Source organism: Bombina bombina, chromosome 1 (genome assembly GCF_027579735.1).
Source record: "Bombina bombina isolate aBomBom1 chromosome 1, aBomBom1.pri, whole genome shotgun sequence".
NCBI lineage: Eukaryota > Metazoa > Chordata > Amphibia > Anura > Bombinatoridae > Bombina > Bombina bombina.
Window position 1 is genome coordinate 928,564,746 of NC_069499.1, and position 24,387 is coordinate 928,589,132.

General features: G+C 38.5%; 1 protein-coding gene across 1 annotated transcript; it reads left to right on the top strand.

The window, feature by feature from the left end:
* The first annotated feature begins 16,643 nt into the window (after positions 1-16,643).
* On the top strand, positions 16,644-17,611 carry THAP11 (THAP domain containing 11). Its single transcript, XM_053715913.1, is given in 6 exon segments — positions 16,644-16,795; positions 16,798-16,838; positions 16,841-16,876; positions 16,879-17,068; positions 17,346-17,471; positions 17,474-17,611. Coding segments are annotated over 6 exon segments (603 nt in total). The 5' UTR covers positions 16,644-16,710; the 3' UTR covers positions 17,599-17,611.
* Positions 17,612-24,387: the final 6,776 nt, after the last annotated feature.

The window sequence follows — 24,387 nt, forward strand, 5'->3', positions numbered from 1 at the left end:
GCCCTCCAATTAAATGCTCTCACATCTCCATCGTGTACCTCAATGAAATGTCTTGATAGTGCTGAGACTGTTTTCTCATTTTTGATGTAACCCAGGTGTTCTCGTACTCTCGTACGGACATCCCTGGTAGTCATGCCCACATACTGTCGGCAATGCTCACTACATTCAATGAGGTACACGACGAAATGAGTAGAGCATCTAATACATCCTCTAGTCTCAAATGTTTGATTAGTGACATGAGAATAGAAGTTTCTTCCCTCTGCTATGTAGTCACAGGCTTTGCATCTACCATTGCTACATTTATATGTTCCATTAATGGCCAGCCATGTAGCTGATAATTCCTTTTGTGGTAAAAGGGAGGGCGACAAGATATTGCCTAAGGTGACACCTCTAGAATAAACACATTTGAAACCTTTGTCCACAGTTCTTTTTAAAGCCTTGTCTCCACGCAGTATTGGGAAGTATTTTCTTATAATATTACAAACTTCATTGTATTCCGATGAATATTGTGTAATAAAAAGAGTTCTATTATCATCCCCTTTATTTGGCCTAGGTATGAGAGTGTCCTGTCTATCCACACTGCCCACTTCCTTAGCCACATTCTTAATCATGCTGGGCTGGTATCCCCTCTCAATCAGTCTGTCTGCCATGTGTTTACTCTCTTTCTTGAAGTCTATTTCAGTGTTGCAAATTCGTCTAGTCCGTAATAACTGTCCCTTGGCTATTCCCCTGAAAACATGTTTCGGGTGAGCACTCTTACTGTGCAGGAGTGTGTTACCAGAGATAGGCTTCCTGTACAGACGAGTGATTACTTTTCCTGTATCAATCTCTCCCTCTAGGGAGATATCCAGGTAATTAATCGTCTTTCTGTTCCATTCACTGGTAAAATTAACCCCATTGTCACTCTCATTGAGGTAACACACAAACCTTTCAGCTTCCGTTTCACTAGATGTCCATACCAAAAGCAGGTCATCAATGAAACGTTTATATAGGCTAATGTGTTTCCTATATGGGTTACTATCTGAATAGACAAAGCATCTTTCAAGCCAACCCATAAAAATGTTGGCATATGAGGGGGCAAACTTAGCCCCCATTGCCGTGCCTTGCCTCTGCAGATAGTAAGTGCCCTCAAAATAGAAATAATTATGTTGCAACAGAAAAGATGTGACTTTAAGTATATATTCCATTACATATTCCTCAATATTGTAGTGTAACTCTAGAAAGTACTTAATGGCCTTAATACCCAAATTGTGAGGGATACTGGAATATAAAGATATCACATCCACAGCTAACCAACTGTGGTCAGCTGTCCATGTAAAATCATCAAAAAGTTGCAAAACATGAGTAGTGTCCTTGATATGACTATGTAGATCAAGGACAATGGGTTGCAAAATGGCATCCAACCATTCGGACAACGGCTCCAAAAGGGAGCCGATGCCTGAAACGATCGGGCGCCCCTTTACATTCGTCAATCCTTTATGTACTTTGGGTAAGTGGTGAAACACTGGAGTAATAGGATTAGCCACATTAAGATACTTCAGTGTTTCACCATCCATAATGCCATATTGTACACCATCATCCAATAGACTATACAGATCTCTTTGGAATCTAGAGGTGGGGTTACATGTCAGTATAGTATATGTACTTGTATCCTCAAGTTGCCTTTTGGCCTCTGAGATATATGATACCTTGTCCATAATGACAACACTTCCGCCTTTATCAGAGTTCTTTATGACAATAGACTCATTACTTTTAAGACTATTTAATGCCAATTTTTCATTTACGGTTAGATTGTGTTTTTTTCACACTTTTAGACTGATGTAGTGATGTGAGATCCTCCACTACTCGTTTGTGGAACAGTTCAAGGGATTTCCCTCGACTATGTATGGGATAAAAAGTAGATTGTCCCTTGAATCTAGGAAAATTAATATTGTTAGAATTTTCACTGTTATAGGCCTCTGACTGCAGACTTTCCAGAGTAATAATATCGCAAGTGTCCGAAAAATTAAGATTTTCCTTTAGATCACTTGATTTCGCATTAGCAACCTCTTGTGTAGTAGGACTACTGGCGATATTATTCTCTGTCTCCAAAGAGAAATGTTTCTCCAAAGTAAGCTTTCTAATGAACTTATTTAAGTCAATGATAGTGTTAAACAAGTTAAAGCTGTTATTAGGACAAAACCCTAAACCATAGTTTAACACTTTGTACTCTGCTTTTGTAAGTATATGTTTTGATAAATTTACTACATTACCTACTTGGGCTTGCTGCCATTCTTGTTGTCCCTGAGGGTATATCTGTGTTGTACATGTTTGGGGCCCTTCCCTCCCCCTGTTTTTTGTTTTAGTGCTGGCCGAAAAACCTGAGTGTAATTCTCTGGGGTCACTCCTGTTGTGATATGTTCCCTGGAACTGATGGTGTCTGTTACTGTAGCACCAATTGGTGGTCTGTGTACTAGAGAGCTACTGGTCTTAGGCCTAGCGCCTTTTTTTACCATGCTTTTTGAGTTTTCATTAGCATTTATCATGCTTACTTGTGTAAGTATTTCAGGGGTTGGTAACATTAAAATACCCTCCCCATCTGATCCTGAATTGTCTTCACCAGATGTAGAAGCAGCAAAAGAAGACTGATCATCATCTGTTGTGTCAGTTGTCACAAAGGTAACCTTTTTCTTTTGTTTATTCTTTCTGTGTTTATTAGAGGGACCACTTTTTACCTCCCTGGTCTCAATATCTGACTCAGGGTTGTTTTTATCAATGCTTTTATTTTTATTTGATCTATTTCTAGATCTCCTAGGTTTGTGCCAAATGTAAACCTTATTCTCATGGTAGTCCCTCTGATCCCGCAGAAATTTGGTATGCTTTATATTAATAAGTTCTTTCCTAGATGTTTCAACTACTTCAACTAACATTCTGTCAAATTCACAATACTCACTCGCTTCTTTAAATTTACCAAGCTCTATTTGTAATGCAGTAATTTCATGTCTAACTATTTGCAGCTGCTCATTTTTCAGTCTAACAAGAATTCCCATTAATCTGAGTGAGCATTCAGACAAAACACTGTTCCATTCACAAATCAATTCTTCATTATTACCAACATCAAAATTAGGGAATTTTCTAACCCTTAGACCCCTGGGAATCATACTTAAGTCCAAGTATTTGTTTATGAGCCAAGTGTCAAGCTTTAAACGTATTTCCTTAAGCCTCAGGATCTCCAGGGAATAAAACAAATCCCCCAGTTTAATATCTTGAGATTCTTTCTTGAAAAAGTCCTCTAATTCTAGGCCTTCATAATCAGAGTCATTAGGTGGTAAAAGGGAATAATACTGTGTATTACCCGATGCTTCCATATTGCTTGGATAGATGTTACAGTGAACTAGAAAAACACACAGTCCTCAAATCCAGAGTGTGAGTAATATGCTGGGCTTCAAGGATAAAAAGTAATAAATGAGAGAAGTAGTCCCAGATATAGAGTCACATTCAAAAGGATGGTAACACTCAAAGCCAGGACATCAGTGATGTGTGATAGGAACCACATGTACCAAGACTGTAAACGGTAATAACACACCCCCTTCAATCAGGAATATAATTCATATATGCGCCCCAGTCTTTTCAGGCATCCACTATTGCGGAATAAGGTGAAATTCAAAACTCACCCTTCTGCCTTAATGAGTCGCTGTGGTCTGATTATGAAGGCCTAGAATTAGAGGACTTTTTCAAGAAAGAATCTCAAGATATTAAACTGGGGGATTTGTTTTATTCCCTGGAGATCCTGAGGCTTAAGGAAATACGTTTAAAGCTTGACACTTGGCTCATAAACAAATACTTGGACTTAAGTATGATTCCCAGGGGTCTAAGGGTTAGAAAATTCCCTAATTTTGATGTTGGTAATAATGAAGAATTGATTTGTGAATGGAACAGTGTTTTGTCTGAATGCTCACTCAGATTAATGGGAATTCTTGTTAGACTGAAAAATGAGCAGCTGCAAATAGTTAGACATGAAATTACTGCATTACAAATAGAGCTTGGTAAATTTAAAGAAGCGAGTGAGTATTGTGAATTTGACAGAATGTTAGTTGAAGTAGTTGAAACATCTAGGAAAGAACTTATTAATATAAAGCATACCAAATTTCTGCGGGATCAGAGGGACTACCATGAGAATAAGGTTTACATTTGGCACAAACCTAGGAGATCTAGAAATAGATCAAATAAAAATAAAAGCATTGATAAAAACAACCCTGAGTCAGATATTGAGACCAGGGAGGTAAAAAGTGGTCCCTCTAATAAACACAGAAAGAATAAACAAAAGAAAAAGGTTACCTTTGTGACAACTGACACAACAGATGATGATCAGTCTTCTTTTGCTGCTTCTACATCTGGTGAAGACAATTCAGGATCAGATGGGGGAGGGTATTTTAATGTTACCAACCCCTGAAATACTTACACAAGTAAGCATGATAAATGCTAATGAAAACTCAAATAGCATGGTAAAAAAAGGCGCTAGGCCTAAGACCAGTAGCTCTCTAGTACACAGACCACCAATTGGTGCTACAGTAACAGACACCATCAGTTCCAGGGAACATATCACAACAGGAAGTGACCCCAGAGAATTACACTCAGGTTTTTTCGGCCAGCACTAAAACAAAAAACAGGGGGAGGGAAGGGCCCCAAACATGTACAACACAGATATACCCTCAGGGACAACAAGAATGGCAGCAAGCCCAAGTAGGTAATGTAGTAAATTTATCAAAACATATACTTACAAAAGCAGAGTACAAAGTGTTAAACTATGGTTTAGGGTTTTGTCCTAATAACAGCTTTAACTTGTTTAACACTATCATTGACTTAAATAAGTTCATTAGAAAGCTTACTTTGGAGAAACATTTCTCTTTGGAGACAGAGAATAATATCGCCAGTAGTCCTACTACACAAGAGGTTGCTAATGCGAAATCAAGTGATCTAAAGGAAAATCTTAATTTTTCGGACACTTGCGATATTATTACTCTGGAAAGTCTGCAGTCAGAGGCCTATAACAGTGAAAATTCTAACAATATTAATTTTCCTAGATTCAAGGGGCAATCTACTTTTTATCCCATACATAGTCGAGGGAAATCCCTTGAACTGTTCCACAAACGAGTAGTGGAGGATCTCACATCACTACATCAGTCTAAAAGTGTGAAAAAACACAATCTAACCGTAAATGAAAAATTGGCATTAAATAGTCTTAAAAGTAATGAGTCTATTGTCATAAAGAACTCTGATAAAGGGCGGAAGTGTTGTCATTATGGACAAGGTATCATATATCTCAGAGGCCAAAAGGCAACTTGAGGATACAAGTACATATACTATACTGACATGTAACCCCACCTCTAGATTCCAAAGAGATCTGTATAGTCTATTGGATGATGGTGTACAATATGGCATTATGGATGGTGAAACACTGAAGTATCTTAATGTGGCTAATCCTATTACTCCAGTGTTTCACCACTTACCCAAAGTACATAAAGGATTGACGAATGTAAAGGGGCGCCCGATCGTTTCAGGCATCGGCTCCCTTTTGGAGCCGTTGTCCGAATGGTTGGATGCCATTTTGCAACCCATTGTCCTTGATCTACATAGTCATATCAAGGACACTACTCATGTTTTGCAACTTTTTGATGATTTTACATGGACAGCTGACCACAGTTGGTTAGCTGTGGATGTGATATCTTTATATTCCAGTATCCCTCACAATTTGGGTATTAAGGCCATTAAGTACTTTCTAGAGTTACACTACAATATTGAGGAATATGTAATGGAATATATACTTAAAGTCACATCTTTTCTGTTGCAACATAATTATTTCTATTTTGAGGGCACTTACTATCTGCAGAGGCAAGGCACGGCAATGGGGGCTAAGTTTGCCCCCTCATATGCCAACATTTTTATGGGTTGGCTTGAAAGATGCTTTGTCTATTCAGATAGTAACCCATATAGGAAACACATTAGCCTATATAAACGTTTCATTGATGACCTGCTTTTGGTATGGACATCTAGTGAAACGGAAGCTGAAAGGTTTGTGTGTTACCTCAATGAGAGTGACAATGGGGTTAATTTTACCAGTGAATGGAACAGAAAGACGATTAATTACCTGGATATCACCCTAGAGGGAGAGATTGATACAGGAAAAGTAATCACTCGTCTGTACAGGAAGCCTATCTCTGGTAACACACTCCTGCACAGTAAGAGTGCTCACCCGAAACATGTTTTCAGGGGAATAGCCAAGGGACAGTTATTACGGACTAGACGAATTTGCAACACTGAAATAGACTTCAAGAAAGAGAGTAAACACATGGCAGACAGACTGATTGAGAGGGGATACCAGCCCAGCATGATTAAGAATGTGGCTAAGGAAGTGGGCAGTGTGGATAGACAGGACACTCTCATACCTAGGCCAAATAAAGGGGATGATAATAGAACTCTTTTTATTACACAATATTCATCGGAATACAATGAAGTTTGTAATATTATAAGAAAATACTTCCCAATACTGCGTGGAGACAAGGCTTTAAAAAGAACTGTGGACAAAGGTTTCAAATGTGTTTATTCTAGAGGTGTCACCTTAGGCAATATCTTGTCGCCCTCCCTTTTACCACAAAAGGAATTATCAGCTACATGGCTGGCCATTAATGGAACATATAAATGTAGCAATGGTAGATGCAAAGCCTGTGACTACATAGCAGAGGGAAGAAACTTCTATTCTCATGTCACTAATCAAACATTTGAGACTAGAGGATGTATTAGATGCTCTACTCATTTCGTCGTGTACCTCATTGAATGTAGTGAGCATTGCCGACAGTATGTGGGCATGACTACCAGGGATGTCCGTACGAGAGTACGAGAACACCTGGGTTACATCAAAAATGAGAAAACAGTCTCAGCACTATCAAGACATTTCATTGAGGTACACGATGGAGATGTGAGAGCATTTAATTGGAGGGCAATTGAACAGGTTAAGCAACCATTCAGAGGTGGGAATAAAGAGGAAATTCTGGCCAGACAGGAAGCCTTTTGGATCTTTAAACTTCAAACTCAGGTACCAAAGGGCTTCAATTCAGAATTTGATCTCATCAACCACTGGCATTGATATATGGTTCGTGACAATGCGATTTATTTATTTTATTTTATTTCATTTGATTTAATTAATTTTTCCTATGGGCCTTTTCCCTGTCCCATAAATGCCACACTGGTACCCTTTACATATTGTTTCTCATGCTGGGGTTGGTATCCAATCAACCTAACACCACTACCCTTCACACATCCTAGTATTTAGGGAAATATATATCTGGGCTACTTCACATACATCCTAGTATTTAGGGATATGTACTTATGCACTATTCTCAAATATACACTAGTATTTTGTCTACTAACACATATGTCTATAGATTTTGGGTTTAATACCGTACTATTTGCACAACATACTTTAGGCACATTATATGAGTTCAATTCCATAGCCAAAATAATGGAATATTTAGCTTATAGACTATCAGTTGTGAGTTTTGAACTAAAACTGTTTAGGGTCTAAGCATTCTTTAGGTATAGGAATATATGACTTGGAAATGTGTTTATTATAGTATGTATGTTATTTAACAATTCAAATAGCATATTGTATCTTTCCATTATTGTTATAACCATGTATGCCTGTATATATAATTATACTAGCATGAATACAGATCATCTACATACTGATGCTGTATATATTTTATATTTTAGATTTTATACATTTTCTATAAATTTGTGCATACTGGGTTATATTATATTATATTACCTATATCTATGACATAGTTATAAACATATGAATATGTGCTGTATATCTCTTCATATGCACTAGATACATATATATATATATATATATCTAAACATATTTTTGAGCCTGCATAAATGCATTGATTATCTGTGATCATTATTTCCTATAGTCTTTCTCTATGTTAACAAGGTCAAATCTCCTATCAGGCCCAGATAAAAGTTCAGTAAGAGGTTAAATTATGTGAGGGGGTGGATTTACACTCCCATTAACATTGACCAATCACTGTGTTTGGAAACCCCTTTAAATATGTACAATTTTAAGTGGCTGCAGGATTATGATTACGGCACACAGCCGAAACTAGTCAACCAGCCTGCACCTTCTTACCCCTTGCTGTGATGTTTTAACTATGAAATAAAGATTGGACTTTTTATTCATACTTGGAAGACTACTGCTTCATCCTTTCATATTTTGTTCTCTTTGGGATCACAAGGAGTCCCTCATTTGGCAGCAGTTTTTCTTCAGTTCCTCACACACAAGCGAAATCAAGTGGACCAGTGGTTTTCATTTTTCGAGCTTTTTGGGAACCTGATTGGCTGATCGTTACACACCCCCGGCTTCACAGGCCCCCGATGACGTCACACGCTACGCTACGGAGTTCCGGAAGTCTGGTATTGTAGGGGATCCGGAGTACAGCAAATCCTTGCAGGGGAACCGGCAGTTCAGCCGTTGTTTATCCCCATTTAGGAGTACGCCTCTGAAATATTCCCCACCACCGGACACGGACCACAGCGACTCATTAAGGCAGAAGGGTGAGTTTTGAATTTCACCTTATTCCGCAATAGTGGATGCCTGAAAAGACTGGGGCGCATATATGAATTATATTCCTGATTGAAGGGGGTGTGTTATTACCGTTTACAGTCTTGGTACATGTGGTTCCTATCACACATCACTGATGTCCTGGCTTTGAGTGTTACCATCCTTTTGAATGTGACTCTATATCTGGGACTACTTCTCTCATTTATTACGGTAGAGATATGTTAATGAAATACTATTGATAAAAAGCGTATTTGGGGTAGTTAGTTAGTAACAGGCATAGAAAATATTTACTTACAGTGGCCCTTTAAACAAGTTAAAGGATCAGACAACACACTGGACTTGCATAATCAACAAATGCAAAATAACAAGACAATGCAATAGCACTTAGTCTGAACTTCAAAAAAGTAGAAGATTTTGTCCTTTTAACAATGCTAAAAAAATCATAATCCGATACTTGATCTTAAAGTATCCAACCAGAAAGATGCAGCAATTGCAACATCAGCCAAATAAATTACAGGTCTATGAAAAGTACCTGAAAATAATTTTCCTTAAATAAGATACAACCATCTGAAGGAAAAAAAGAAATACTATTTGCTAAAAGAATAATAGTATATTTGGCAGGAGTAGAGATAGCCCCATTAACTGAAAACTAACTGCCGGCAAAGAATACAATTTAAAAACCTTAAAGAAGGACTAAAAGAAAATTCTCAGCCTATTCCATTCCCTAGTATCAGGAACTGGAAAAAAAACCTCTGAAGAAACCACAGAAGATAAATAAACAGAATTTAAATGTTAGCTAGTCTTTCAAATCAAAAGAACTAGATAAATCAATATCCAAAATAATCAACACCTTTTGAACAAGGAACAAATGTACTCTAATAAAGAATAAAAAAGTAGATTTGTTAGTGTCAATATCTGATGAAGAAAAATTCTGAATGAGAAAAAAAAGCACCATCAGAGAAGGATAATTAATTATGTTGTTGGTCATTTGAAACTTCATCAACTAAAAGAAGTTTGAAAAAGACCTAAAAATTTTAATAGAAGGCGGGATGTCAGACAAAGCCTTAGAAATTTATAAGAATATTTTTCTGATTCTATTTTAAAGTATATCTTATACATAAGATATAAAAAGAATAGCAATATATAAAGCATAAATACTAATGGATTCTGCATGTAAAAATTTATCATGATAACTTATTACAAACCATAACTAAAGATAAACATTCATAACATTAAAATAAATTAACTTAGCTTTGGTAGGACTGATATCAGTCAACAGGAATCCCTCAGCATTTCTTGATACAGGAACAGTGTTTTGAATATCTTGCAATATGTAATAGAAAAAAAACAACATATAAAGCAAAATTATCAAATTCCTTAAATGACAGTTTCCGGAATGGGAAAAAATGCAAAATAAACAAGCCTCTAGCAACCAGAAGGAACAAAAAAGTGAAACTTAAATAATGTGAGAAAAAAAGTGGAACAAGTATGACGCCCACATTTTTGACGCTAAGTACAACGCCCATATTTTTTTGGAGCCAAGTATGGCGCCACATCCTCTGACGTCGAGACCGACGCCCACATTTTTTGGGCGCAAAACAAGTCTGAATACACATGCGTCAAAAAAATGACGTAACTACAAACAACTTCCAGCATCAACTACGACGCCGGAAATGACAAAATTTTGCGCCAAAAAAGTTTGCGCCAAGAATGACGCAATAAAATGAAGCATTTTTCTGCCCCCGCGAGCCTAACAGCCCACAGGGAAAAATAGTCAATTGAAAATTTTCAAGGTAAGAAAAAAATATTTATTAATATGCATTATCCCAAATAATGAAACTGACAGTCTGTAAGGGTTAAGGCTGTATCGCTGTACCTTTAAACACCTGCCTATTTAAGGCACCTCCTACCCATGCTCCAATGCTGCTTTATTGTTTTGCTTTCAGCTACATCCTGTGCAGGTTCCCTGTATTGGATATTCCTGGCAGTCTCCTTGAATTGATCCACTCACTAAACTACCTGGGGGATTTACAAGTTTACTAACCTGACATATTCCTCTCTCCTCGTTCAGAGCTAACTACAGGATTCAGCGCAACTTACCCGAGATCAGCTGTGTCTGTGCGGTACACGCTGCCGCTTACGTCATCAGACACAGCCATCAGCACTTCTCCCTGCCTGAACGCTTCCACATCTCCTCACGCTCCTGTGGCTTTCATTCTGCTGAAACACACTAACGGACTACAAGGTACTCTGTGAGTCTAACCGGACTACCGCTTCAATATATATCAGGTCTGAGTAAATTAACTTATATCTTGTAAGTCTAACATCATCTTGCTCAGTATACTGTTTATTGTAAATTCGCTGACACCTTGCCCAGTATATAGTTCGTTATAAATACATTGTGTTTATCAAATCTACACATACCTATATTGCCACAGCCTCTGACTAGATTGAGTGGTTTAAGGACACATGAATTATCTCTTTCTATACTCCTGGCTAATAGTAATGTTCTAGGGAATCCTGGGAAATCCTTCCCTGGATTACCTAGCCTACACCAAAACCTCTATCAATCTTTATAGGAACTCTGTCCTCACTAAAGGGACAGTAAAGATCCTACTGATCATTACATAATAAAGCAGCCATAAAAAAAGATTTTTAAAGGTTTTGGGTGTTTATAGAAATTTTTTTTGAGTACAGATTATTGTACTCTGTTGACACTATGGATCAAGAGCCTACTCCTGATAGAGTACACGTCAGGGAAGTCCTCTCCAGACTTAGGAAAAATAGCCTATATGCAAAATTAGAAAAATGCATATTTGAGTCTCAAAACATATCTTTTCTCGGATATGATATCTCCCCTGACGGGATAAAGATGCAAAATGATAAGGTATAGGCAATCTTAGATTGGCCTATACCCCAAACAAAGAAAGATGTACAGCGCTTTCTCGGATTTTCTAATTATTATAGAAAGTTTATCCCAGGTTTTGCAGCCCTCACTAGACCATTGACTCAACTCACCAAACTCAATCAGCAGTTTGTCTGGAACCATCAGACTCAGTCAGTTTTTGACAATCTAAAAACAAAATTCACTTCAGCCCCCATTTTACAGTATCCAGATATGCAGAAACAATTCATACTTGAGGTGGATGCCTCTGATTTTGCCATTGGGGCCATCCTCTCTCAGAGAAAATCATTTAAGGATCCGTTACACCCAGTGGCATATTTCTCCAGACTCTTACAACCTGCTGAGTTAAACTATCCGGTTGGAGAAAAAGAATTATTGGCTATAAAATGTTCTTTTGATCATTGGAGACACCTCTTGGAAGGAGCTATCCAACCTACAGTCATCTACACTGATCATAAAAATTTGCAGTACTTACAATCTAACCGTACCTTGTCCTCCAGACAAGTAAGATGGAGCCTCTACTTCTCTCGTTTTCAGTACATCATCACTTACAGACCAGGTACCAGAAATGGTAAGGCTGACGCCCTATCTAGGCAAGCCGCTAAACCCTTAAATGTACCACAGCGACTACTATCATACCTAAGGAATGTATAATAGGCATTTTAACAGGTCTAGAACCTCTTTTCAAAAGAGCTCTTGCCACAGACACTACGATTCCACGTCAAGAATTGATACTCGATTCCTCTGGAGTTTATCGTAAAGACCACAAGTTGTATGTTCCTTTACAGCTTCGTAAAGATGTTTTGCACTCCATACACCACTCTCCGTTAGCAGGTCATATGGGCAGAGACAAATGCATGGACCTACTCACTAGATCCTACTGGTGGCCATCCCTAAGAACCGATCTCAAGGAATTTTTGGATCAATGTACCATTTGTGCTACCTCTAAACCATCTAGACAACTGCCAGTAGGTCTTCTACAACCATTGCCAGCACCCCATGTTCCTTGGGATACTGTATCTCTGGATTTTATTGTTGATCTCCCAAAATCAAACAATTACACCACAATCATGGTGGTTACCGACTTATTCTCGAAAATGTCTCATTTCATCCCCATAACCTCTCTACCTACCTCCAAAATCACTTGTGACTTATTTATACAGAACGTTATCCGGTTGCACGGTATTCCTTTAACAGTGATCAGTGACCGTGGAACTCAGTTCACCTCCAGATTCTGGAGATCCTTGTGTAAATCTCTTCACATAGACCAAAGGCTTACCACCGCATACCATCCGCAGACCAACGGACAGACTGAGAGAGTGAACCAGTGGTTGGAGCAGTACCTAAGGTGTTACTGTGCACATCAACAAGATTCCTGGGCAACATTCCTCCCACTCGCTGAATTCGCGTATAACAATAACAAAAACGCCTCCACTGGTTTTTCTCCTTTCTTCATTAACTATGGGTTACACCCTCGTTTCTCTCTACTCCCCAAGGTTGATACACCATGTCCTTTGGTTAATGACCTGTCAATGACATTTCCAATTTGTTCTCTACTGTCCATGACAATATATTACAAGTATGCCAGTCCAAGTACTATGACCTCCGTCATAGGACCAGTCCCAAGTATACTGTTGGTCAGAAAGTTTGGCTCTCCACTAAAAATTTGAGACTCTCATACCCCTGCAAGAAATTGGGAAAGTTGTTTATTGGTCCTTACCCTATAGTACGGATCAACAATCCTTCTACCGTGACCTTACAGCTCCCATCTAGTTTCAGGGTTCATCCGACTTTTCACATATCTCTGGTTAAGCCTTGTACTCTATCAGATTCATCTCCTGAAGTTCTTCATCCAGTTCCACCTCCTTCTCCGGATCAGGAATTTGTTGTACATAGCATCCTGGACTCCCGTATCCGTGGAGGGGTTCTGTATTACCTCATTCATTGGAAGGGTTTTGGACATTTGGAGGATTCTTGGGAGCCTGCTTCCAATGTTTTGGCTCCTCGCCTTGTGTCCGTTTTCCACAGGCGGAACCCGGATCGCCCGAGACCTTGACCCACGCTGTGGTTCCTTGGGGAGGGGGCTCTGTAAGGGTTAAGGCTGTATCGCTGTACCTTTAAACACCTGCCTATTTAAGGCACCTCCTACCCATGCTCCAATGCTGCTTTATTGTTTTGCTTTCAGCTACATCCTGTGCAGGTTCCCTGTATTGGATATTCCTGGCAGTCTCCTTGAATTGATCCACTCACTAAACTACCTGGGGGATTTACAAGTTTACTAACCTGACTTATATTCCTCTCTCCTCGTTCAGAGCTAACTACAGGATTCAGCGCAACTTACCCGAGATCAGCTGTGTCTGTGCGGTACACGCTGCCGCTTACGTCATCAGACACAGCCGTCAGCACTTCTCCCTGCCTGAACGCTTCCACATCTCCTCACGCTCCTGTAGCTTTCATTCTGCTGAAACACACTAACGGACTACAAGGTACTCTGTGAGTCTAACCGGACTACCGCTTCAATATATATCAGGTCTGAGTAAATTAACTTATATCTTGTAAGTCTAACATCATCTTGCTCAGTATACTGTTTATTGTAAATTCGCTGACACCTTACCCAGTATATAGTTCGTTATAAATACATTGTGTTTATCAAATATACACATACCTATATTGCCACAGCCTCTGACTAGATTGAGTGGTTTAAGGACACATGAATTAACTCTTTCTATACTCCTGGCTAATAGTAATGTTCTAGGGAATCCTGGGAAATCCTTCCCTGGATTACCTAGCCTACACCAAAACCTCTATCAATCTTTATAGGAACTCTGTCCTCACTAAAGGGACAGTAAAGATCCTACTGATCATTACACAGTCTGAATGAAGGAATACTGATTATCCTGAATCATGGCAAATATAAGTTTAAAGACATATATTTATAACTTTACATATAAAGTGCCCAACCATAGCTTAGAGTGTCACAAAAAATAAGACTTACCCCAGGACACTCATCTACATATAGTATAGATAAACCAGTACTGAAACGAGAATCAGTAGAGGTAATGGTATATAAGAGTATATCGTCGATCTGAAAAGGGAGGTAGGAGAAGAAATCTCTACGACCGATAACAGAGAACCTATGAAATAGATCCCCTAGAGGAAGACCATTGTATTCAAATAGGCAATACTCTCTTCACAATCCCTCTGACATTCACTGCACTCTGAGAGGAAAACCGGGCTTCAGCCTGCTGCGAAGCGCATATCAACGTAGAATCTATCACAAACTTACTTCACCACCTCCATGGGAGGCAAAGTTTGTAAAACTGAATTGTGGGTGTGGTGAGGGGTGTATTTATAGGCATTTTAAGGTTTGGGAAACTTTGCCCCTCCTGGTAGGAATGTATATCCCATACGTCACTAGCTCATGGACTCTTGCTAATTACATGAAAGAAAGCAAGTCTGTCAAAAGAACTGAAATAAGGGGGCAGTTTGCAGAAGCATAGATACAAGGTAATCATAGAGGTACAAAGTGCATTTCTATAACCGTGTTGGTTATGCAAAAATGGGGAATGGGTAATAAAGGGATTATCTTTATTTTTAAACAACAATTATGATGTTGACTGTCCCTTTAAACAGTGAATCTGCTTTACCATAGCGATTCACTGTCTGAAACGGCTGAGTCTGCTTCAGTTACCAACACGAGAGGGTGCTGGCAGTAGCTAACATAGGGAGTATGGTGCAGCTCCTATTGGCTGCAAACAGCTGCCTGTCAAACGAAAGTATAACAAATTGTCAGACAGAGCAGCATTGAAGCAGGTAACGGAGCCTCATAAAATGGGGTTTCTTACAAAAGATTTATTGGGTTTGGGGACATAAATAAGCACTTTGATATGCTTATAATTAAAGTGCTTTCAAAATATGCAAAATTACTTAGTGAATTTACCATCACTTTAAAGGGATATAAAATACAATTTTTTTTTCTTTCATGATTCAGATAGAGCATGGAATTTTAAGCAATGTTTCTAATTTAGTCAAAATGTAACCCACCAATAGCAAGCGCTAGCCAGTGCTCTGAACCAAACATAGGCCGGCTCCTAAGCTTACATTCCTGCTTTTTCAAATAAAGATACCAAGAGGATGAAAGAAAACTTGATAACAGGAGTAAATAAGAAAGTTGCTTAAAATTCCAGGCTCTATCTGAATCATGAAAGACAAAATGTGGGTTTCATATCTCTTCAAACCTTGACGAATCAATGCCAATTGTGTACATTAACATTTCTGTGACAGCTTTTGTATAGAACGTGAGGCTGGCAATGGATCACATAATTTTCTCTTAGGCTTAACCAGCTCTTTTTTAGTCAATTCCTGAACCGTTCACAAACATTCATTTTACCTTGATCTGGCTTCTGTTTCACTGCTGAGCGTACTACCTCTGTAGACAGTATCCCCTTTAGCAATGATCGTGTAGTAAGGTCTTCTTGAGAATGTTCCATTATTCCACAGTACTAACTAAAAAACAAAGCCAATATATTGCTTAAAAGCAGAAACAGAAATGTATACATATATATGCAGCTATGTGGAGGTGGAAAGTGTGTTTCACAAATAGGTAGATTAATCAAGTATCATATTAAAAAAATCATTGATGACTCAAAAAAGATGAATTTTAAAATAATGTTTTTTTACTTAAATTGATGCCCTATCAGCCAGTTGTTTTTATTTTACAATAACTTATTTTAAATAGTTAAATAATTAATCTAAAATGTACATTACATGATGTTCATTCACATTATATTATTAATATTCACACAGACATAACAAGCACACAAAAAACGTATCTCTTCTCACTAGTACTATATGAAATAAATCTTATTATTATAATATATTATGGGAACATTTACCTGCATAAAAACAGCTTATTGAAATTATTGTGTGTACCATATGTTACACCAGCTAGCTCTAACACTGCTCCGGTTACACCGGTTCCCAGATCTTTCTTTACCGCCTCCCTTCAAAAACTAATACACCATCACCGCGCCTACTATGAGCCCAGAGTATACTGGGAGGGTGTAGTCTTTTGTGTACTGGACATGCCCACTAGTGCCGGAAACGCGTTGCATTGTGGAATCTGCAGTTCCGCTCAGACTCTCGTTGTACCGGAAGGGTACACAGCATTGTGGGGAGTGTAGTTCCGTCTTCCTTACCTTTCGAGATGCCCGGTTTCACTTGCTGCGTTCCCGGTTGTTACAGCAACTCACACCGAGATAAAGGCTTGCATTTTTACACTTTTCCTAAGGATCCGAGCTGCGGCATGTGTGGCTGCAGAATGTATCCCCGTGCCGGGGTTGAACGGATGCTTCCAGACTTTCCAGCCCAGCCACCGGACCACCGAGTGTGGGCAACCTGCACTTTCAGGGGGGGGCGTAAGTCTGTTAGTGTGCGAGTGCCCACCATCTTTCCCCTGAGAGGGGTGAACGAGAGGAAGACCAGCGAGGGCATACTCGCAAGAAACCTCACACCGTTCTTCTCACTGGGCTACCGGCAGGCGAGGAGCAAGGGGGTGCTGGAGCGTGACAGCCAGTGGTGCTAATATGGTGCTGTTGGGGGGCCACTGCTGGGAGTGGGAACAGCCATAACCGGAGTGGAGGGGTAATCAGCATGCAGTATAGGTGGAGTCATGGATACCGAGGGGTCTGTGGGGCAGGAGGCAACCGAGCCCACCCCAACTCCAACTCTTAACTACCCCACTACTGGACACTCGACCTTTGTAGCCAGTGGGCACTACCCCTCCGCAGTTCACCACAACTCCAAGTGGAGTGATGGGCGGATGACAGCTATTCACTCCAGACTGCTGCCCCTCGCCACCCTGTACAGACCACTCTCGTACTCTATGTCCCTCAGGTACCACCACTGAGGAGCTTCTGAGGAAGCTCAATGAACAGAGAGACATCATTGCCCTGATGGAGGTAAAGATGAAGAGATGAAGTCCAGCATCAGACACCTTAGGATTACTGAGGTCAAGCTTCGAGAAGAGATCAGACAGGAAAGACAAGGTCCTGTCAAGCACCATCATGAAAAGGAAACAAGAGGAAGCTTTTAGGGCCACATGAAGTGTCCATGGGGCCAGCACGATTGCACATAAGCTGACCTCTACTGGCAACTTCTTCTTGGATGTTGCTATGTCATATTTACTTTAGTCCAAGAGAAACATACCTGATTGGGGTTGGCTATTTGTTTAGACAAAGCAATGGGTCAGCTTTTTTGAAGTTTTCATCAGTTTGTGTTGGACTTGTTCTAAGTGCTTATTAATATGATTTGAGTTGTCCCAGCTAAAACATTTTGTGCAGCATTTAGCCTTGGAATCCACAGAACTATTTGGACAATGCTTTACCTTGTTTTGTTTTTTTCTTTAAAGCAGTGTTGTTTTATACACCCGTATAAAAGGCATGAAGTATTTGGTAGAGGCATCTAGGAGAAAGCTGCCCTGGTAAAAGCATATACAATTACATTTATGTGAGCAAGTTGAAGGTTTTTGTATTTAAAAGGACTTCACACTTGGACTTTACAAACCTATGGGAAAATGCTTTTTTTTTCTTTTCTTTATAATGAGCATAACATTTGGAATTTTTTTCCAAATAAAATGTTTCTTTAAGTTATACCACCAGTTTCTTATGAACATTTATTATATATTATGTGTTAATGCATTATTTTCTCTATACGTGATACAGTTTAACAAATTGTTAGCATTCTATACAGAAGCATAGGAAAGAATACATTTAGAGGACTAAGTGTGGAAATAAAGTGCTGATTTACTCAGCAAATCTGTTCACAGTTATAATCCTGTGGCATTCTAGTTGTAACTGGAGATCTACCTAACATGAAAGCAGCCTAAAAATGACATCAGTCATTTGAAATATGAAATCTGTGAATTACATGGGACTTGACTTGACAAACTCAGAGCACCAAGGCACATTTCTAGATTAATTTTTATGCTACATAATCATAGCATACATTTGTTAATCACTGACAAACGCAGATAGTTTGTGCTTTTACCTTTTTTCTATTATTGATCTATCAGTTTCTTATGCCACCATTGTTTTATTGATTATTAATTCTACTTTGTTATATAAGCATGCTTGTAAAGCCTGGTGTGGACATTTTCTTTATATATACAGCATTCACTGAAGTTTAACAAGACACTATCTTAAGGGACAAATAGGTAGTTTATACATGTGCAAATATATACAGTAGTTTAGTACAATACTATTTAGGTAGGCAAACTTCCTAGCAGTAGCTGTATTTTGAGTAACTTATTTTATATCAATTTCTAGTCTAAGCATGTGGTAAGTGCTTGCTAAGGCCAAAGCTTACACAGGACAAAAAGGCACATATACCTCATTCAGTGCCATCAACATTAAATTTAGAGAATTTTGTGTTAACTTTAACTGTTCCATCTAAAATAATAAACCTACATTTTCTTGTATTTGTTGTGGATGCTTATCTGTCTACCAGTACAGTACTATGCATTTTCCAGTTTCAGTTTAAATAGCTTTTTTTTTTTTTTTTTTTGGGCCCGTGACTTTGCTCCCTCTTCTAGGGTTGGTGACTATATATATATATATATATATATATATATATATATATATATATATATATATATATATATATATATATATATATATATTTGGGATCCAAGCACTCACTGTACGTGAGTTACCTGGGTGCACTCTATGGTAGATAGGTAGAAACTTTTCATGTAGAGAGGAGACACACACAGGTCTTAATTAGCATACATTTTATTGATTCATAAATTCAGTCAACGTTTCGTTCCTCACAGGGACCTTTGTCAAGACTGTTCTCCGTGATAGACTGTACGAAGCAATGAAATAATTTGTTCCAGCCACCAATAATTAAAAGACCTTTATTTCTTCATCAACTGGGGTCTTAGACAAACATACAATGTTTCAGACCTGCTATAGGTCCTTAGTCAGCGCTGACTGCTTCGTACAGTCTATCACGGAGAACAGTCTTGACAAAGGTCCCTGTGAGGACCGAAACGTTGACTGAATTTATGAATCAATAAAATGTATGCTAATTAAGACCTGTGTGTGCCTCCTCTCTACATGAAAAGTTTTTTTATATATATATCTATATATCTATCTATATATCTCTATCAGTTCAATGGGATTCACACTCTCACTTCACAGGTAAATCGCCAGGGTGTCGGGAACGTCAGTATTCAAGCATAAATTTAAAGATCTTCACTCACTGGACTTGCCACACAAAAGGTTTAATGTGTATAGTGACGTTTCAGGGATCAAACCGTCCCCTTCATCAGTCTGATGAAGGGAACTGTTTGATCCCCGAAACATCACTATTCACATTAAACCTTTTGTGTGGTAAGTCCAGTGAGTGCGGATCTTTATATATATATATATATATATATATATATATATATATATATATATATATATATATATATATATATATATATATATATATATATATATATATATATATATACACACTCACACACACCCATGAGAAAAAAAAAATGGAGTATTTGAGAGCACCCTCTAATAGGTATTTTAATCATAATTACATTTATTCTCCTTGTGTTTGTCAGCGAGTATTGAATCTTGCTTATAGAGTTTATGTAGGTTTGGCTGCTCATCTTTCAGACTCCACCTACTGGGAACTATATTTACTTTTTTCATACACTTTTTTTTTTTTTTCCTCCCTACACTTCATCACATTGATTTAAAGAAACAGTTTACTCACACATTTTCTACCTGCTGGAGTGTATTAAATAGTATACAAGTATTTACATTACCCTTATATTGTCATTTGAAATAGTTTATTTAGCCTGTGGTATCCCCACCCATCCTGAAAGTTTTTGGCCTCAAGGCCAAGTTGTGTTAACACATCCAGTAGAAGAAATTACATTCTCAGTGGGTTATATAAGAGAAAAGGTAATAAAATGTTATTTTTCCATTGTTCTCTCCAAGTATTGGTGATTGGTTTATGGACAGATGTAAGATAAAGAAGCAGGTATATGTACACAATGTGATAAAGTAATGAGATCTGATTATACCTACAAGCTCAACCCATTTTATTAGGTTATGGCCTCAAACCACAAAATCAGCTATTTCATATACACAAATAAGCCTTAAAGTGAAGGTCACGTTGAGCTGACTTGCTCACGCCTTTTAGATAGATTATTAAAAACTAGTGGTACTTTAATTCCTGGTTTCTCAACAGCCGGGCCGTGGCCCAGTACCGGGCCGTGATAGCCCTGCTGGTGGGCCCTGACCTGTCATGCCCCTACTGCACACTCTTACCCCACTGCAAACCAGGTGCAGACTGAGACCAATCAAGGCCCCAGGAACACTGTCTCACACTGACCAAAATGTATTAAATGGTATGCAAATGTACATGGTAGCCTTCCTGCCCTGCCCCTAACAGGCTCCTTTATCCTACAGAGCCAGGACCCCCAACATTAAGGGCCAGAGAAAGGGCACCCAACCTCCAGGGCCAGACCCCACACTCCATGGCCCTCACAGCGACAGACCCCTGCCAGTGCCCCCACTAAACCCACACTTATTTGCTTAGTTACTGATAGGGCAACTGAAAACTCCAGCTTAAGGAATGCACCAGGATCCGTGGAGATACCATTTGTGGGCCCCCCTACTTGCTTATCCCTCGGCCCAGGTCCTATTTGCCTGGCTGATCAGCCCGCCCTTGCTGCTCACTATATATATATATATATATATATATATATATATATATATATATATATACTACTGGGCCCCGGACATGTCCAGCTAGAATTTACCGGGCCTTGAGGTCACTTTGGTTGAGAACCACTGCGTTTAATTCATCATATATTTTTTTTAATTATGAAAATTGGATGCAGTTTTTTACCTTTTACATACCCTCCGATGCACTTCTTTCCTCCACCCGGCATTTTGTAAAATTTATTGACAGGCGAGTCCAATTGTAAAGACCAATGGTCGTTTACCCCCCAGGGCATTCTGCCACTTTTGGAAAACGTCACGCCATAGTTATGCGCATGCGTTACACCAGCAAACGCCATGTTTCTACCTCATGCTTGTTCATGAGTCACGCATGCGCAGTCAGCATCATAGTAAAAACTAAGGCTGGTAATAGAATACAAAGCTGCTGGTATTCACAATCGTATAGTACGCAATGAATGTTTTAACTCATTCATTGAATACTATAAATCTGTTTCAAAATTGCAGTGTTTTTTGCATTCGCAGTTCTGCTCACGATCGTGGACACGCTTAGGAACGACGTAGAGAGCGCGTGGGACCCCTTGATGTCACATCAAGAGAAGAAGGAAGTAGTGTTAGGGAGGAGTCATCGTAGAACCGGTAAACATTTTAAACACTATTTATATAAAAAACCTGAGTGAAAAAAAACTTAGCGACTATATTACTGCAATATTTATATATGCATTGCGGTAGTCTGCAACTGTAAACTTGACCTTCACTTTAAAAAAAAAAGCAAATCTCATACATTTTATACTCTGCAGCTGGTAAAAAAAAGTAATTGGAAACACATTAAGGGCAAAACAATTTTTCAGTATACTGTCCCTTTAAGGTACAATAAACTTAAAATGAAGAAAAGCTAATCTTACCTAATTTGAAGATGTAAGGGGGCAGAGCTGGTCAGTATTCAACATAGCCTCACTTTGAGCCCAGAGCTTACCTTTTCATTGTTGGTTAAACAGTGCAAGGATTTTTTTTTTCAAACTCATTTATGTAATTCATCAAATTTGGATCCTAAACCTATTCCACTGCATCAGTACATTACTGTAAACTTATGAAGGTCCCAATCCTCCCATCTTCTTATCCTTATGACTCCCCATCACATTCCAATACTCCAAATTCAAAATTCAACTCAGTCTCTCAATAAAATGCAGTGCAAATTTCAAAAACACTAAAGGACCACCACTAAATACAGTGGAATAGCATAATTAACAAGTGCATACAGAACAATAACACCTACTCTGAATTTCAAATAAATAGTAGTATATTCTTTCATATAGGTGGCGAGAGTCCACAATTTGTTGGGATATACATTCCTACCAGGAGGAGACAAAGTTTGCCAAACCTCCAAAGCCTATAAATACCCCTCCCACCTCAATCATATCTCAGTTTAAACTTTGCCTCCTTTGGAGGTGGTTCAAAGTATGAAGTGCTTAAGATATATGCTTTGGTGTATATTGAAGTCCGGTTTTCCCCTCAGTTACAGTGCTTGTCAGAGGGATGTTTGGGGAAGTTTGCCTTTAGCCACCATGTTGTAAACCTCTGGTGGTCTTTTTAAGGCCCTCTGTAAATTCGGTCGCAGTAAGTCTTTTTCTGTCTCCCTTTATGGATTTACATGCTCCTATCTTCTATCTCTGCTGATTATTTTTTTCAGTACTGGTTGCCTGTCTGCTTATAGTAGACATATGTCTATAATATATCGGGTAAGTATAATTTATTTATTGGACATGGCTTTATTTGAGCACTTGTTATAAGTATAGGCTTATTTTTTTATATAGGCAGCCCAGGGACATGCATTAGAATATGTTTACTGGAAAATGGAGCTATAGGAAAGTCAGGGTTCTGTTTTTATAACAATCTAACATTTTTAAAGTGTTCTGCTTATCAGAGGGTACTCATGGTCTCCAGGGGAAAATATTTTCAAAATTCACTAGTGTGGCTGCCGTGCCGCGCTCTTTGTTTAAACCCCGGTGACGTTATAGGTGCGCCGGCACCCTTTTTTTCCTGCAAACATTTTGCACACTTTTTAAATTTAAATAGTCTCCCTCCGGTATTATTTTCACCCTCATTTTCATATAGGGGCTTCAAAAACAATCAGCTATAGGAAGCACTCTATATTTTGTTATAAACATTTTTTTATTTTGCATTTTCCTTAAAGGGACAGTCAAGTAAAAAAAAAACTTTCATGATTTAAAGGGACACTGAACCCAAATTTTTTCTTTCGTAATTCAGATAGAGCATGCAACTTTCTAATTTACTCCTATTATCAAATTTTCTACGTTCTCTTGGTATCTTTATTTGAAATGCAAGAATGTAAGTTTAGATGCCGGCCCATTTTTGGGGAACACACTGTGTTGTTCTTGCTGATTGGTGCATAAATTTGCCCACCAATAAACAAGTGCTTTCCATGGTCCTGAACCAAAAAAATAGCTTAGATGCCTTCTTTGTCAAATAAAGAAAGCAAGAGAACGAAGACAAATTGATAATGGGAGTAAATTAGAAAGTTGCTTAAATTTGCATGCTCTATCTGAATCATGAAAGAAAAAAAATGGGTTCAGTATCCCTTTAAATAGGGCATCTAATTTTAAACAACTTTCCAATTTACTTTTATTGCCAATTTTGCTTTGTTCTCTTGGTTATTCTTAGTTGAAAGCTAAATCTAGGAGTTTCATATGCTATTTTCTTAGAACTTGAAGGCCACCTCTAATCTGAAAGCATTTTGACAGTTTTCACCACTAGAGGGCGTTAGTTCATGTGTTTCATATAGATAACATTGAGCTCAGGCACGTGAAGCTCCTAGGAGCAAGCACTAATTGGCTAAAAACGCAAGTCTGTCAAAAGAACTGAAATAAGGGGGCAGTTTCAAGAGGCTTAGATACAAGGTAATTACAGAGGTAAAACGTATATTATTATAACTGTTGGTTATGTAAAATTGGGGAATGGGTAATAAAGGGATTATCTACCTTTTTAAATAACAAAAATTCTGGTGTTTACTGTCCCTTTAAGCTCAAACTTTTACACATCTCAAAGTTTTTAAGCAATCTAGGATTATAATATTTTTTTCATTTTTTGCTTTATTTACTTTATCTGCCATAATG